The sequence below is a fragment of the Colletotrichum gloeosporioides genome (genome assembly GCF_011800055.1).
Source record: "Colletotrichum gloeosporioides strain Lc1 chromosome Unknown consensus_13, whole genome shotgun sequence".
Classification (NCBI taxonomy): Eukaryota; Fungi; Ascomycota; class Sordariomycetes; order Glomerellales; family Glomerellaceae; genus Colletotrichum; species Colletotrichum gloeosporioides.
The window spans coordinates 872,050-889,324 of NW_025544658.1; the positions used below are offsets into that span (position 1 = coordinate 872,050).

Sequence of the window (17,275 nt, forward strand, 5' to 3'; positions counted from 1 at the left end):
ATTCGAGCTTAGGGACAACCCCGCGTCGCCCTCCTCCACGGTCTCCTGATTGACTCTGCCCATGACCGCCGGCTGCATCGCCTTGGAAGCGGCAATATGAACCATTTGGCCTCGACTTGTCCATCATCGTCGATATGGACAGTGGGGGTCCGCCAATCATGCCCGTATAGAGCGCAAACAGGCCTCACTTTCGTTGGCTGTGGTGAGTGATGGGCAATAGGCATGGCGAGACCAGAACGCAGGCAAAGCAGATTGGCAGCTGAACAGAAAACAAGCCTCCAGACGTCGAGTCTTGGCTCTTTCCGTTTCGTGAAGACGGGCGAGGCGGGTGTCGAAGCCACATTTGGTGACGATGGCGTTTTCGAGGCGGTCTGCTGGCGCTTTGTGACTAGATTAGGCCGTTGTCTTAGCTACCTTACCTGCCCGCGATGAGATATCCGAACCAACAAGGGCGAGGCAGGGATCGGGCGGCAAGAGACGGTCTGACGGTCAGCGAGACAACTACCACCGCACACCGCAGGGCATGACCTGGATTCTGTAAGGGACTCTGCGCCTGCCTTCGTACCTTACCTGCGGTCTGCGGCGTGCGGGATGTAGGAATAGACGCCGGGCGAACATCGGATCCGTAATGTACGGAAGGAAGCTCGGGTTGCTGGATTGGGAACAGGACATGGACAGGCAGGCGAGGCAGAATAGAAAACATCCCACGCAGACCCACCCAACCAACTTCTTGCTTCGAGAACGGGCGTCTTGGTGTCAAGCAGACGGGCAGTCATTACCTGGAATCATATTGCAGCGGGCAGGCGGGAGGCGACAGCATTGTGGCGGACAATCAGCTTGGCGCCGCCAGGCAGTTGGAGGAAGGCAGAACTCTGAACGGGAGGGAGGTCAAGCCAAGCAAGCGCGCAAGGAAAGATGGGTGCCAAGACGATGGAAGCACACGGTGCAGCGCAGCTCCACAGCTTCCATCTGGCTTCCATTTCCATGGCACGATTCATGCAGGGGCCAATCAGTGGCGATGGCTGGTGGCAGTGAGTGGCAGCCCTCGGCCATCCGTCGCCTCATCCGTGATCCGTCAGATGAACGGCGGGAGGCGGCAAGACCGTCTCTTTTGTGTGTGTCTTTCAGGTTGAAGCTCGGCTGTTGATACTGACTCTTGCTCTGCTTTCCAATAGCCAGGTTATGTTGCAGCAATGACGAAGTCACCGCGGAATCTCGCAAATGCAGCCATCCATCGCAGTTCGCGAGAGAGAGCAAGAGAGCGCACAATCACTTCTCACCGTGTGCTTTGCAGCTTTGCAGTCCAGCCCAGTCGTTAGGTTGCCGCTGGAAAGAGGCGCCCGCGCAGGATCGCAGCCGGGCGCAGTTGCCGAAAACCTCCAATCAGGCCAGACGACAGACTCAGGGCAGAGCGGTTGCAGGCGCTCGAACCATGTGTTCCGATTCCAGTTGCTTTTTTCCTTCATCGTCACTCTCTTTCCCCTGTCTGTCTCTCTTACGCATGGGTTGTCGCATTTTAGGTAATTTTCTTGTTTTCGCCGATGCATCGTAACCACATGAGCAATGGGAATTTGACGAGTTGCCGTCCACCACCCAAATGAGGCAGAAATTTACCAATCTGACGATAATCCGTGGTCACGATAATCGTAGATACGACCGACCTATCGGACGCAATTACGAAAGCAGGTATTTTGCATTACATGGCGTATCGTCAAAGGGAGCCGCCAAGCCGGACAGCTAAGGCAGCCCACCCCTCAGGTAGAGCACGTCGTGGCTGCGGGCTTTCTTTAGCCCACACCAGCCCTAAGCACCATCAGCACCATTCGCACCGTCTCCGACGCGGATGGAGGGAGGGACGGAGAGATGCCGCGCCTCGTCGGACCTCTAGTGATGGCGGTGGTGATGGTGGTGATATCGATTGTGACAAGAGTCAGACACGACAGAGACCCAAACTCAGGCTTACACTTAGACTCAGACTCAGCACCAGCAGTAGCCGCACAGCCAACCACAAGACCCAGTCAAGAGGCCAAGCAGTGTGCATGCAAACTCACACTCATTGCGAATACCTGGAAAAAGGAGGTTGTTTGACCGAGAGACTGACCATGATTCATCCCACACACCCCTGCTGGCGGCATCGTCATTGCCCGCCTCTACCTATCCCTCCCTCTTTCGGAGGACTGAGGCAAAGGAGCTCTGAAAATCCATCCCACTTCCCTTCCGTCCCTCGGCGATACGGAGTGCAGAATACACAGAATACAGGGCATGTTCGCCGCCAAACCCACTGTCATCCATGATAGACGGTCCAGGGCAGGGCAGATGGCGCGCCTCTCTCACGCACACGCATGCCAACCACGCTCACTTCTCGACTCCTTCAAGGCTCGTAATGGATCCCATCCGTTGTGGCTATTGCTAGCTGCTGACTGTGTACTGTGCTGGTGGTTGGGGGCTGTAAACCAGTCGGTAACGACTCGGGATTCTCTCCCGCAAGCCACAATCTCTGCCTGCCAGGGGGAGGGAAAGAAAGACAGAAAAATTAGTGACGCACGTACCACCCGTACCTTTTCTTCGTTCCCTATCTCGCTCCGTCTGCCACGCATCGCACGATACGTACTGATTTATCCCGTAATGCGTATCCGTCAACTAACATGCCGCCGCGTCGACCCAGCCCTGCACTTCCTGTCGTTTCTTTGCTCGCCATGCCCCCCCGGCTCCGTTTTGGGCCGTCCTCCTTGTTCGGTGTCTGCCGCTGACCCTCATCGTCCTCACTTTCGCCGTACCAGGCGCAGGCAAGCGCAGATGCCAGGCCCAGGCCTCGTCCCATTCTTCCCTCCTTATCCAACTCCGTTCAAGGTTCGGCCTTCTAGGGTCCCTGAACAAGGAACAGTCCCTCCAACACTGGACGTGGACCTTCTCTCGCTCTCCCGTCAAGGGTAATGGATCTCTTCCCGACCTGCCTCTGCCCCACCATCGATACCCACGTCCACGCCCTCCTTTCGCCATCCCACGCCCATGCCCACGCCCACGTCGTCAGGTTGTGGTTGTCCACCCCTCCATGGTGGGCTGCCCGTTTGTGAGATGAAGGCTCCGGCGCATTTTTTTCGCTGCCATCCCAGCTTGCGGTTGCTAATCGTGCTTGTGCTTGCGCTTTGCCTGCGACCAAGCCCACCTTTGATCTGACGAATGTACCCATGGTATCTTCGTACCCTGAAAGGCTCCCGGTCAATAAATACAAGCCCGCCTCCAGACCTCCCCTTCCTCGATGTTTAGGCCGTTTTCCTCTTGCCAGGCATACTGCTTGGTTCATGTCATCTGAAGATGCCGTCATTCAACCCATTCTCGACCGTCACGGGCAAGCATGCCGCTTCCCTCTTTGAGATCAGGTACGCGCTTTTCTGCCCCACGTCTCTCCAATTCCAGGACAATTTTCCCCGTCTCTGCTTCGAGAACCCTCTTTACTCTCTAAGTGAGCGCCGTTGACTAACGCTGGCCATTCCACAGACTAGACAATGACTTCATTGTCTTTCGCGGCGGAGAAGACGAGTCTGCGGGCCAGATTCTCAAGGGCGTAGTAGTACTGTGTCTGCCCACTCCGCTCAAGATCGAAGATGTTCACCTCCGACTCACCGGCACCCTCCGATTATCGTATGAGTGCCCCTTATTCCCGGTTCGACTTTTTTGCAGATCGGCCAGCTGACCTGCCCCCCCTTCAATAGGTGGGATTACTCCAAGAGCGCCGCTTCTGGCGTTTCGAGCCAAAAAGTCGACAAGACCACTACCCTGCTCCAACACCGCTGGGCTCCGTTCGTCGGCGGAGCTGGTGGCAAGAACACCATGTTGCCGGCCGGCAACTATGAGTGGCCGTTCGAATTCACACTGCCCGGTAACACGGCCGAGAGCGTCGAAGGAATCCCCGAAGCGAGTATCACCTACAAGCTCAAGGCTACCGTCGCCCGCGGCAAGCTTGCCTACGATCTGCACGCCTACAAGGCTCTGCGCATTATCCGCACCCTCGAACCCGCCGCCCTCGAGTTCCTCCATGCCATGAGCGTCGAAAACATCTGGCCGAACAAGGTCGACTACTCCATCGTCATCCCCCAAAAGGCCGTCGTCTTCGGCGCCTCCGTCCCTCTCCAGATGCGCTTCACCCCGCTGTTGAAGGGTCTGGAGATGGGTGAGATCTCAGTCAAGATGCTTGAGATCCGCGAGTGCACACTGCAAGGACCTACCGGCAACATTTTCAAGGAGCACAGGACAGAAAGAGAGGTTTCCAACTGGAAGTTTGAGGTCGACAGGGAAGAGCACTGGCACGACACTATCGAAGATACTGGTCAGGAGGGCTGGATGGTGGAGAAGAAGTTGAACCTCCCCAAGAGACTGCGACAGTGTGTTCAGGACCTCAACCATAACGGAATCAAGGTGCGACACAAGCTCAAGCTTGTGGTTGCCCTGAAGAACCCCGACGGTCACATTTCAGAGGTATGTTGCTGTCACCCACAACAAAGGTGCAGACAGAAGCTAACAGGCGCCAGCTGCGAGCCACTCTCCCCGTTTCCATCTTCATCTCTCCCAACATGCCCCTCGATGAGCATGGAGTCCTCGTCGATCAGAATCCCGGCACGACACCAGCCGCCGCCGAAGCCGCAGTCACCCGAATCGCTCCCCCTGGATACGGAGAACACGTTCTCGATCAGTTGTACGAAGACGTCGACATGAGCGGCTTCCAGACCCCCGCTCTCCAGTCTGGCTTCAGCAGTCCCTTCTACGCACAGTCTCGCGCTGGTTCCTCCGAGAACCTGGCAGGTCTTGCCATGTCCAACAGCCATAGCCATGGTGTCGCCCCCGCAGCACTCTCACAACGTCTCCACAACGTGTCTCTCGACCCCTCGCAACGCAATACGTCTTTCAACTCTTTGAACGCCATCACCGAGGATGTCGCCTTCCCGACGTCCAACCCCACTGGCCAGAGTTCGCAATCGCATTCTGCGGCACTTACTCGTCAGAACAGCAACGAGGAGCACTCCAACTCTCACTCATCAGGCCCGTCAGGCCGCAACTCCCCTGAGCACCTCGACTTCCCCGACATGGCTACTTTGAGCAAGGTGCCTAGCTACACCACCGCCATCAAGACACCTGCTCGCAGAGGCACTACCGATGCCCTCCCCGACTACTTCTCTGCCATGAGCGCCCCGAACACGCCCCCTGCGAGTGAGGCCCCCGTTGCGGACCCGCTCAGCATGATTCCCGAGCATGAGGGTGGCACCGGCAGCGAGCCCACTACACCAGGTGGCTCGCACCGCTCGTGGCATCGACCCGCGAGCATGACCTCCCTGCTGCACGCAGTCCAGGGTGGCGATGACCGCAGGCTCCACCTCCTCCAAGGACGTGAGCGTGTGTACTGAGTCTTCAGAACGCAACGCATTAAGATGTGCAACCTTGCTTCTTTGATTTCATTATACTTTATAGAGGGTGGAAGACACTACTTTACGGCATGGCATTGGCGTTGGAGGAAACCGGACCTGAGTGAGGCGGTACTTTGATATTTACAGGCTTTAGATATGCGCCTTGAGGCACCAGGACTCTGCGGCTGCTTAACACACGTACACGGATTGCGATAATGGGCATATGGGGACCAATGGGACGGTATAGGGAAGACATTCAAACGGTTGTAAGATATACCCACCGCTTAGATCGCGGCACGTTGAATGCGAATTACCAAAAGAAAACCCCTATTCTCAAACATCTATAAGTGAATGCATCCAACTTGTGTAACGCATGTGGCAGCGTGCTGCACAAAACGTCTCTGAGGTGGCGTGAGCGTACGAGGCTCCTCCTTTACATGTGAACACAAATCATTCAAAACCGGTTCTGTGGATCTGCCATCATTGGAGGAATGAGTCATTTGCGCACCCGGGTCGTCGCAACACCGAGAGACTAGACCCTCGGGCCACGCCAGCTCGGAATGGGAGGGGGCCCCGCTAGAGTACCGAGGATGCGGCACGGCGAGAGGGTCCACTTCGCCGGGGGCCACCGGCCGATGTCGGATTTGACTGCAGCGGCCATGCGAGCTTCCAGACCGTTTGGATCGCGGGGCAAGACGCACGCGCGCATACTGCTAGCGGGCTAAATACTCTCGAGCCCGTCCAGCAAGCGCTCATTTGATTTGCGCGGCAAGAGATGGGCGGTCCATGGTGTTATCGTTTTCCTGGTTACGGCGCCCATGAGTCGGGCTGGGTGTCATTTGAGGTTTGCGGTGCCGAAACTATTGGTGACGTTGGCTACGTTTGGGAGGAGTGATCGATATGGCGTATGCAGGATCTAGATTTGCGATGGGGTGGTTTGATCGGTTTTACCAATCGGACACCTTTTGGTGGTGATTACCGCAGGTATTACCGTAAGCTTCAGCTGGTGTGCGATATCTTGGTAAGATGTCGCCTGTTTCCCCTGCGTGTATGGGATTGTATTTCTTATAGATACTCGAGGCTTAAGAAGACGATAAAAGTAGAAAACGGACCCCTTATTGTTATATGATAGAGCGACTACTTTTCATCTATGCTCGCCATCTTCGACGTCATCGTTATCGTTGTCATCGTCGTAGGTTCTATTGGTATGTCTACTGCTGTCGTCCTTCATCATCCGCAGGCCACGCTGTCACGAAGATATAGACAGAGAGTTAAAGACATGCATGGACGAAGACATCCCTTCGTGTGGAGGCCTCACTGGCTCCTAAATGGCGTCCCGACACCCCCACCCCCTGATTGGCTACACATCAGGAGAGTCTTTGGGCTGTGCTTTTAGACCCAACACCATCATCCGAAGATTCTTGATCAGTCCCTCCCAACTCTACAAAATTCTGTCATCAGGGTCCAGACCATGACATAAGACCAATCGGTTCGTATCGCCGCCCGTCGACTTCCGTCCAATGCCTCCGGATGGATGTCCAGGCTGCAACCCTGCTCCCGAATGGTGTCGGCCGTCATCTCAATGCCGCGCCTCTGGAAGATGGAAAAGCTTGTTCATCCAACGAAGGGTACCCCGGCAAGTGCGACATTACCATGGCTTCGATTTAACAACGTTGTTATTAGTTACACGTGTCCCACGGCGGCTGCGCTATCATCTCTGATGGGAGGACTGATAGGGGAGGATCGTCTAATCTCAACTAGCGCATTTCGTGTGATGGGAAGTAGGGGACTATTCACTTTGTGTTGACGTCATAACTACTCGGAATCACCGCTTGGCTTCACTCTAGCGTGTCGCAATGGGGAACACCTGATGGTGCCAGCGCAAAAGAAAGGCCCTGGACAGCTGGAGGTTTCTCAGCCCAGGCAAGAGCGACAGATGTTGCCCGTCCGAGTTGGGGGTCACTTTCAGCTGCGCCGGCACTCAGCAGGACCAGCACCAGCACAGCAAAATGAGAAAGCTTGGATTTGTGTTCCCTGAGAGAGTGGTGATCGTCACAGGGGGTCCAGACAACTCCACTTTTGGGGGACGTGCAAGCTGAGGGACTGGCGCTAGGGCCAAAAAAGTTGTCGGCGGCGGTGGAGAACGTCATTCGAGTGTGTTCGTGCAGGAGCTTGGGCGGTTTAATTACCAGCTGTCACTGGCGGGGAAGGGGAAAGTGAAGGGGGGGCAAGGGACGACGGTCTGGACAGCTACACTGCACTACTGCCGCCCTTTTTTGCGATATAACCTCGTTCGCCCTGCTTGCTGCACTCTTCCCTTGCCAATCCTTTTGCCAGGAGCATTTGAGCGATCCTGTTTACACTGCGATACCCATCTGTCGAACCTGACAGCTCGAATACCCCACGCATTCCTGTTCACAATTGCACATCGAAACCATGGCGGACACCAAGGCGCTGCCGACGAGGTCGGCGACCGTGAAGACCACCTCGACCACCGACGATGCGGTCCCTGAAGTCGATCCTACCAGCGTAAGTTGAATTGTCCTGCTATTGGAAACCAGTCGAAATCTACACCCGCCTTGTCGATTTCACTTTTTGATGTTGTCATTCAACACGAGCTAACACCCTGCGCGCAGACCGCTGGCCTCCTCGCCGAGCGACTCCAGGCTTGGAAGCATGCCGTCGGATACCTAGAGGACTACATGGAGGCCGTCGAAAAGATCCACAAGGCCCAGTCGAAGGAGTATGAGAGAGCGCTTAAGGTCATCTCCCATCCCTTGAAGGAGGGCCACCACTTTGATCAAAGCCTAGGCGGCATTGCGGGCTACTTCGAGAACATGCGCTCCAACACTCAGGCTATAATCAACACCAACCTCGAGACCGAAAAGAGCATCAAGGGATCTGTTCTGCCGGTTCTTGAGCGTCTCCACAAGGAGATTAAGCACAAGGGCAAGGAGCTCGCTCACGGTGCCCAGAAGAGTGCCAAGGAGGTCGAGAAGGCTCGCAACACCACCCAGAAGCACATTGAGCTCCTTGGCCAACAAACCGCTGCTTTCGAGTCGGCCGGCGGCAAGATGCACGGTTCAGATGACCCCTACGTCGTCCACCGGGGTGTCTTGCACAGACTCCACAAGCAAGTTTTGGAGGAGAATAACAACCGCAACGACCTGATTGCTGTCCAGAACAACTTCGAGGCCTTCGAGGCTCACGTTATCGAGGTTATTCAGCAGAGCATGGAGGCCTTTGTGCAATTGACTGGAGGCCAGGCCGAGAAGACTCGTGCGTTGTACTCTGACATGCTTGGCGCGGTCCAGCGAGTTCCTCCCGATCTGGAGTGGAAGGGTTTCGTCACCCGCAGCGGCGAGCGTCTGGTCAACCCCAACGATGCTCCGCGATCCGTCGAGTCTGTCACGTTCCCCAACATGGACCACTCCGGTGTCAAGCCCCTCATCGAGGGTTCTCTCGAGCGCAAGTCGCGTAACAAGTTGTCTTGGGGTTACTCTACTGGCTACTACGTCGTAACCCCCGCCAAGTTCTTGCATGAGTTCAAGGACTCTGACAACACTCGCGCGGACCCCAAGCCAGATCTATCCATCTACCTCCCGGACGCTGTGATTGGTCAACCCAACGGTGACAAGTTCAACGTTAAGGGCAAGGACAAGAGCGGCTCAATGAGTGCCAAGCTCACAGGCAGTGCGGAACTGGCCTTTAAGGCGCACACCCCTGCGGATGCCGAGAAGTGGTTTGAGATTATCAAGAATGTGGCGGGAGCTACTGGCCCTGCTGCTCCGGACTCGGTCCCCACCTCGCCGGCCATGGCCTCTGACGAGAAGTTCGCAGCAGTATCTCCCACAGTCAACACTCAAGCTGGCGCTCACCAAGGCCAGGAGGCCGGGGTCACTGGGGCCGATCCTACCGCCAGCCCAGAAATCTTGAGTCCGGTTGACGGTCCTTCCTCGGGCGCCGCCATCCCTGCGACCAAGACGCCTCCTGTCGAGGAAAAGAAGGCTTAAGGGATTCGATGGCCACCATCTTTCTTCTCGTCGCTCCCCCACGCACACCCCGTCAGCCCCAGATTTCGACAGACGCCCGTCATCTTCCGCCCTATTTTAAAAGCGAGGCGGTGTTATGTTGAGAGGGTTTCATCCCCGGTTGCCTTACACATTGAGCCTCGTGACGAGGCATACTTCGCCGCAGTCGTGCAGTAGTGTTCTGCTGATTGGCCACCCCCCTCAAGCTACACACAGCCTTATGCCAGCATGCTTTCTCTGCTGCCACCTTGGCGCATGCGTTTTGGAGGATACCACTTGTTTATGGCAATGAATAGCTTTTAATGAGATAGAATTATTATTTGAGCCTTCCCCCATTTTTTCCTCGCTTTCTCCGTACAGGATATAGGATCTAATCGCGAGTAAAAAGATCGATGGACCATCGGATACAGACAACTGATGTCCAGACATTCACATCCTCTCGGTCTGTCTGCCTAGCGATTTGCGACGCCGAGACACGGCGCTGAAACCTGCAGGCAATTCACGTGGCCATCCACAATCTGTTGGGAAGCCTCACAGCATGGGTATAAGTGCGAAGCCGCCCGGTCTTTTTGCTCGACCCTACCGGAGTGGAATCCCGATTTGGCTAACGAAGGACAAGAGCACTTGCGATGTATTCTGCTTGAAGAAGAGGCATTATTATGAGTCAACTCAGGAGGAAGCACGGTTCTAATCGCGATTCGGTGATGACGAACGGGATCAGAATTTTAACACCCGCGCAGGTGCACATTGAAGCACTCAAGGAAAAGTCTCCAACGACCGACTGCCACACCTTGGTTGACCTGCAATGCCTTGCAGATTTCTCGGTGAGGGGTCAGGTGAGAGGGTAGGTCATGAATGGTGTGCTGCGTCCACACCACCTTCCGCGCAGCCTTCTGATCCCTTGAACGAGAGTCAAGGCTGCCGAGGATCGAGAAAGGCAGATTTGCTCGCACCGTTCCGTCATGGTTCCCGCGCAATTGTGCTCTTTGGAAGATTGAAGAATCATCCCTACCCATGCATTTGTTTTGTTTTGCAGCATGAGCAAGAGAGATGTTATTACGCGAGAGGCTTCAAGGCAGATACGTTTATGAGGAATTACCGTCGTCAGCCCCGACTTTACAGCCTCTGAACAGGCTAAGATCGCAGTGAGGGATACGCCGCACACCTGCTACATGGCCAGCCAGCCTGATTTAAATATTATATACATAGTGCTGAACAAGCTGTTTCCCAACCCCTGAGAGTTTCCCAGCTAAACATCTTACAATCTATCAAATGTCACCGTAGCTAGCGTCACTCGATTTCTCTTTCGGTATCTATGCCCCTATCCATGGTTTCTTTTCAATGAACCAAGCGTCAACTCGTAGAGTTCCTGCTCGGCCGGCGCAACCATGACGAAAGCCTGGAAGGAGTACCGTGACACCATCACGAGGCTCTACATCACGGAGTCCCGGACTCTGGAGGAAGTCAAGGATATCATGCAGAGGGAGCATAGCTTCAAGGCATCGTAAGTTAACACCCCTCCTGTTAGTTATAGTTCTCACAACCAAGTTGGCCACAACTCCTCCGATAGCCTCATAGAAGTGCAAAAACGAAGGCAAAAGCTGGGGGCCAGAGAAAGGAACCAACTAACCTATTGCTCAGAACTAGGTCGTACCGCCAGCAGTTCGACAAGTGGCAACTGGGGAAATACAACTGCAAGAAACGCAACGTCCGCCGCCTGTCCCAGCAGAGCGGGATCCAGATAGAGGCAAGCCCGACCCTCATCGGCCTCGGCTCTCCAGACGACGGCAGCGGCCCCAACAGCCCGTCACACAGTCTCGCGAGCATGAGCCCGGAGCTCGACCACGAGTCGTCGTACTACAGCCCCCAGGTCTCTGCCGGGATCTCCATGTACCAACAGGCCCACCACAGCTCGCAGCTGCCTGCGTGGGAGCATCACCAGCCCGAGAGGACGTGGGGACAGGTCCCCGCCGCTTCTTCCATGGGCCCGGGCCACCAGCAGACGGGAGGCTCTCACGGCCCGTCGCACTTCGACTTTGACGACATCTTGAGGCAGACCGCGCAGCAGACGGGCCACGGCGCGGAGATGCACTCGCCGCACCCCGTTCATCCCCAGTCCTCGTACTCTGTCGTTCTCCGACCGGGTGAGCCACCGGTTCAGCAGAACGCCAGGATCGCCCCTGAGTACCGGTACAATCCATATCCGTATCAGTCTGGCGCACGCTGCGGCTTTCGCAGGTGAAGTCTGGGTGAGTTATCATCAGTGTCAGTCGGCCCCGCTGGCTGGGGGACTTGACATGTAAAATTGTTTGGTTTCCAGTCTGTTTGGGTTTGCGTGTTAGCTTTCCATGTTTTACAACCAGCGTTCACTTTTGTCAATGGGCACAGGAGGAAACAAGGAACAGGAGGCTTGCTGGATCACAGGACACACCATGGCGCCTCACTCCTTTCATTCATTTCTTTTTTTGACAAAAAGGAAATCTAGGTTGGGTATGTTTGTTTTAGTCAGGCCTTGATATTCGCTCGTTTAGAGGACACCTACTACATCCCTTTATAAACAGAATCAAGATTGCAATTTTCCCCAGCCTACGTAACGCCAACAATGCATCCATCGTGATATGCCCTTGAAGAACCAGAACCTATTTACATAAAGTCGTCGTCATTGAAAGGCTCGTTCGTCTCCGGCCTCTTGTTTGAGAGGTTCAGCCTCGCCGCGCTGTCGACCAAGCCGTAGGGGTCGTGGACGTGCTTCTTGCCGTCGCCGCCTTCGGACCCGCCGTCACCAGCCGCCGGCGCAGAGTTGGAGCGCACCTGCACCTTGACCTCGCCCGCGATGCCGTCCACGCGGATGGTGGAGGTGGTGGTGCCGCCGGGCGGGGGCCGCAGGGAGGGCGCGGGGGCGAGGTTGACGAGCTCGCGGAAGAAGTTGTTGGCGGCCTCGCAGCCGTCGAGGAGCCACTTGAGGCAGATGGTGACGCGCTCCTTGGCGAAGGGGTTGTGGTCGTCGTAGGCGCAGCAGTTGAGGAGGGGCACGATGCCGTTGTGGTTGACCATCTGGTTCTGCACCTCCGGGTTGCCCGGCGAGGACTGGCCGGGCGGGGGCTGCAGGAGGGTCGCGAGGATGGTGAAGATCTGGCCCTTGATGCCGGACCAGGGGTACTTGTGCGCCGGGTCGGAGAGGGACGGCGGCGGCGGGGAGGGGGGGAGGCTCTCGTTTGTGGCGTAGGGGCGCTCGACGATCGGGGTGGAGCCGGCGCTGTTTTGCTGTTGTTGGTCTGGGGGAGTGGTTGCGGGGGGAGGGCGGTTGCGGCTGGGGACGGCGTCGACGAGGGGCTTCTTGGGGACGCCCGCTTCCAGGCCGTTGAGGAGGGTGATGAGGTCGTAGACGGCCTCCCACTCGATGAGCTTCTTGCGGGACTCAGCGATCTCGGAGGCGGTGGTCAGGAAGTCGAGGTACTGGGCGAGGCCGTCCTTGGCGCGCTCCATGTCCCAGGTGTCGACGGGGAACTCGGCCGGGTCGACGTTCTCCTCGCGGATCTGGGCCTGGAGGTGCATGAGGGCGACGCACTCGGGGACGATACGGGAGCGGAAGAAACTGAAGAAGAACATGACGAGCTTGACGTCGCGGTCCTGGTCCTTCTTGTCCTGGGGCGGGTTGCTGATGCGGGAGCGGAAGATGTGGTTGACGAGGCGGAGGAGGACCGTCTGCGCCGGGGAGATGATGTCCTTGGGGATGCGGAGGGAGTTCCAGGCGTAGGGGACGAGCGCGGAGTGGTGCAGCGCCTCGATGAGCTGGGAGGTGATCTGGAAGATGAGGGACTGTTCGTCCTTCTCCCAGACGGCGATGAAGACGAGCATCTCGCGGAGGAGAGACTTGCCGCAGTCGAGGGCGAGGAACATCCGGCAGCGTGTCTTTTGGAGGTTCTCGCCGGCGTGGGTGAGACCCGTGCCGGCGGAGTCGAGGATGCAGGATTTGACAATCATGTGGAGGGCCTCGATCTGCTTGGGGTCGAGGATATTGGGAATCTCGGTGAGGAGGCCGGTCAAGGGTCCTTCGCCGTAGGACTCGTCGTCGTCAATGTCGTCGTCGTCCATCATATCGTCTAGGTTTTCCACGTGGTGGTAGTCCTCGGCATATTCCTCTGGCGAGCCTTCTGGGAGGTCTTCCGACTCCTCGACCTCGACAACCTCTGCCTCCTCGCCCGAGCGCATGACGGGCATGGGTGTGTAGCGGTTGATGAGGTTGCTCTTGCAGTGCTCTGTCCGCTGCTTCGCAAAGTCGACGGAAGGCATGGCGACCTGCCAGCCCTCGTAGTTTGCGTCTCGGGCGCGCAACCACCATGTGTCGATTTCCCTCGAGACTCGGCAATACAAACGGTCCTGCTCAAACTTGTCTTGGATTTCGGGGTCCCACGTCGGCGTCACACGCTCGCCCTCCTTGTAGTTGTCTGCGCGAACCTTGACCTGGCCTTCTGGAAACCAGTTCCAGGCCAGGGGAGCGATGGGAGCCAGGACGCCGGGCGGCTTGTGAGACTTGTTCTGGGAGTAGTCTGTGAGGAGCTTGCGGGCCGTGTCGCACATTCTGGAGTTGCGCTCCAGCCAGTGCTGGATTTCCGTCTTTGCGACATCGACGCGGAATCCAGAGCCGTCGCCGAGGCCGTCCTGGGGGTCGTCCAGCTGGGCGTCCTCGTCAAAGAGAACGTCGTACCAAAATGACATTTTGTTCCGGTCATTCTTGGCCGTCCAATTGTGTGCTTGCTGGAGAGAGGTGACCAGAAGCTTCTTGTACATGTCCGTAATCTCATTCAACTTTGCGCGTGATGTCTCGTCCAGAATCTCGCCATCGTAGCCCTTGCTTGTGACGTTAACACAGAGAATGATGGTTTGGTACACCATCTGGTCGAAGTGGACGGCGGCGCAGATGTCCTGTGGGACCTCGGGCTCCGACGTCACCAGCAGATTCCTCGCGATGTGCATGAGCTTGTTGAGAATCGAGAGGTCATCCTTGAGGCTGTGGTGGTTCTTGACGATGAGAGCTGTGCTCTCTTGCGGGGTGACGCCCTTCTCGGGGTCGTTGAGACTTGACAGCGGGCCTACTGAGCGTGTGGTGAGGCTGGGGATGGCGGCGCCGAAAATCTTTGTCAACCATATCCAAATCTCGACGTTTCGTGACAACGTTTCCCTGGTTCTTGTCAGATATGTCTCAGGGTTCCCAGGACGCAGAACTGAAGCAAGCTACCTCACATGCTTGAACGTGTGCGTCTTTTCGAGTGTCTTTGCTATCATGGATGAGACCCTGGCTGCGGTCTGGGGGCCCATGGGCGGTATGGTGTAGTGGCCTTCGAGGCAGATGAGGGCGGCTGAGAAGCAGCGCTCCTCGATGGACTCAGAGCCGGGCGTGCCATCGTCAAGCTCGAGGTCCGCCGGCAGCGACGCTGCTGTGTCTACCGTCATGACTGTGTCTTGAAATGGTGTGCGCTCCGTGGTAGTCAGGAAGTGAGTTTGGCAACCACTTTTCAGACTAAAAGATGGGGTAGCGTGCGAGACTTGGTGAACATGGCAAGGGCACCGCCAGAGTGAATTCCAACAACCTTCGCTTAGTAATTACGCCGCGAGTGAGATGAAGGCGGCGGAGGAAGCTTTTGCATCAAGTCACAGGTCTCATGTAAAATCAAGATACGTCCAACGGGGTGGCGGCTCGAGGATGACAGACGGGGCAGGTCACCAACGAGGAAAATTTCCGCCCAAGTATCTTTGCACCCAAAATTGGTAAGCAGATACACACAGACCAACTGCCGGATCGAGGGCTCTGCTGAACCAGCGGTAGGTTCTAACAACGGGGAGAGAATTGCCCAAGTCAAACTGGAGTCTTGACTTGAGTTATTGAAACAAAGCACCAGTAATCCCAACTTCTTCATGAGGAACCAACTTCATCTTAATCCATGCTACATATTCAACCTTGTGAGTCCTGTGCGAAGAATGCGAGCCTGTACGCCCGGATGCGACTGCTCTTCTGGGTTGAGAGCCCTTTGAAATTTTGGAGCGCTGGACCCCCTGAAATCGGCCAATCGTGGGGCTTCTGCCCCTGTAGACCCCTCTATCGGCCGTGTCCGTCGTGGGCTCCGACGACCTCCCCTCGGCGGGGTAATTTTGCTGCAGTGTCCTGCCGTCCAACGCGAATTTGGGCCACTTGTGCGACGAGTCACGGCTTGACTCACCCGACAGGATAAATCCGTAAGTCCTCGACCGTCAGATCTCGACCTCTCGATCCCGCCACGATCTCGCTTCTTGCGTCTCGTCGAATTCCGCTGCAACTGCCCTCAACCTCCGTTTACGACGTTTACGATTTTCATACCGACTTCAATATGGCGGAAGGCGCAACGGCCCAGGAGAGGTTCGCTCTCATCCAGGAGAACCTGGCTGAGGTCATGAACCCCGAGATCATTGAGAAGATTCTGGCCGAGGGACGCAACCCCAAGATCTACTGGGGTAAGCATATTTGAACTCTGTTCTTTCAGCTATGCTGTCATGCATTGGCTGACCAAATGCGCTGCAGGTACTGCGACAACCGGCAGACCGCACTGCGGTTACTTCGTCCCGGCCATCAAGCTGGCGCAATTCCTCGCTGCCGGCTGCGAGATGACGGTCCTACTCGCCGATATCCACGGCTTCCTTGACAACCTCAAGGCCCCGATTGAGCTCGTCGAGCAGCGCGCCAAGTTCTACAAGTTCGCCATTACGAACATTCTCCAGGCCGTGGGCGTCTCCACCGAGAAGCTCAACTTCGTTCTGGGCAGCTCCTACCAGAAGAGCCCCGAGTACATTATGGATATCTACAAGATGAGCTCGCTCATCAGCGAAAGAGATGCGAAGAAGGCTGGTGCGGAGGTTGTGAAGCAGTCAGACGTGAGAGCAACCGTTCCATCCTGCCGGGCATTGGGCTAACACGCCGGTAGAACGCCCCCATGAGCGGTCTGCTCTACCCTGTCCTCCAGGTCTGCGACGAGCAGCACCTGGGCGTTGATGCGCAATTTGGAGGTATTGGAACCTTAAGTTGTCTCTCACCACCCTCGACTGACTTCTGTAGGCATGGATCAGAGAAAGCTGTTCGCGGCGGCAACAGAATGGCTGCCCAAGATTGGTTACAAGGTCCGCGCGCATTTGCTGAACCCCATGGTTCCGGGTCTTAATGGCGGCAAGATGAGCGCAAGCGACCCTGGTAAGTTTGACGAGCGATTGCCGGCGTATGCACATGCTGATACGGCCCCTTAGACAGCAAGATCGACCTTCTCGATGCCCCTGAAGTCGTCCAGAAGAAGCTCCGCAAGGCCGAGTGTGTGCCCAAGGTCGCCGAGGGCAACGGTGTTTTGTCTTTTGTCGAGTACGTGCTGCTCCCCGCAGCCGCCCTGAAGGGCAAGAAGGAGTTCACCGTCGAGCGTGAGCGTGACGGCCTCGAGCCCCTGGTTTACACCGACATTGCTGCTATGCACGAGGACTACAAGAACGATGTGGTAAGCATAGGATGTATCAAAGCGGTTTTTGACCGTATGCTAACACCCTGCAGTTGACGCCCCAGCTCCTGAAGCCGGCCGTCACAAAGGCTCTCAACGCGCTCTTGGCACCCATCCAAGCTTCCTTCCAAGCCTCCCAGGAGTGGCAGGAAGTTACAGTCAAGGCCTACCCGCCGGTTGAGGATGACAAGAAGAAGAAGAAGAAGCAGCCCAAGGACAAGGGCTCTCGCTACCCCGGCGGAGCCAAGAAGGAGGATGGCGCGGCCAAGGAGACGGAACTGCCTGTGCGCCCGGCTGAGGAGAGCAAGTAAATGATGACGCCCCGGTTTGCTTT

At 56.5% G+C, this 17,275-nt stretch overlaps 4 protein-coding genes and 1 pseudogene across 5 annotated transcripts; 4 read left to right on the plus strand and 1 right to left on the minus strand.

Moving 5' to 3' along the window:
* Window positions 1-3,315: 3,315 nt before the first annotated feature.
* On the plus strand, window positions 3,316-5,399 carry GCG54_00002666 (putative HECT-type ubiquitin ligase-interacting protein creD; the record flags this gene model as incomplete). Its single annotated transcript, XM_045402753.1, has 4 exons — window positions 3,316-3,380; window positions 3,499-3,642; window positions 3,714-4,476; window positions 4,530-5,399. 4 exons carry the CDS (start codon window positions 3,316-3,318, stop codon window positions 5,397-5,399), a joined length of 1,842 nt encoding a protein of 613 aa, XP_045269371.1.
* Window positions 5,400-7,790: 2,391 nt separating this feature from the next.
* GCG54_00002667 (uncharacterized protein) lies at window positions 7,791-9,412 on the plus strand (the record flags this gene model as incomplete). The annotated part of the gene is made up of 2 exons (XM_045402754.1): window positions 7,791-7,928; window positions 8,036-9,412. Coding segments are annotated over 2 exons (1,515 nt in total), but the record flags the coding sequence as incomplete, so codon positions are not given.
* A 1,406-nt stretch (window positions 9,413-10,818) lies between these two features.
* On the plus strand, window positions 10,819-11,672 carry GCG54_00002668 (uncharacterized protein; the record flags this gene model as incomplete). The annotated part of the gene is made up of 2 exons (XM_045402755.1): window positions 10,819-10,934; window positions 11,072-11,672. The coding sequence occupies 2 exons, from the start codon at window positions 10,819-10,821 to the stop codon at window positions 11,670-11,672; spliced, it is 717 nt and encodes a 238-aa protein (XP_045269373.1).
* Window positions 11,673-12,073: 401 nt separating this feature from the next.
* GCG54_00002669 lies at window positions 12,074-14,884 on the minus strand (annotated as a pseudogene). Its single transcript has one exon. A coding segment is annotated over exon 1 (2,811 nt).
* Window positions 14,885-15,795: 911 nt separating this feature from the next.
* On the plus strand, window positions 15,796-17,252 carry GCG54_00002670 (Tyrosine--tRNA ligase cytoplasmic; the record flags this gene model as incomplete). The annotated part of the gene is made up of 6 exons (XM_045402756.1): window positions 15,796-15,919; window positions 15,987-16,336; window positions 16,387-16,468; window positions 16,518-16,649; window positions 16,703-16,941; window positions 16,995-17,252. 6 exons carry the CDS (start codon window positions 15,796-15,798, stop codon window positions 17,250-17,252), a joined length of 1,185 nt encoding a protein of 394 aa, XP_045269374.1.
* Between the last annotated feature and the right edge of the window lie 23 nt (window positions 17,253-17,275).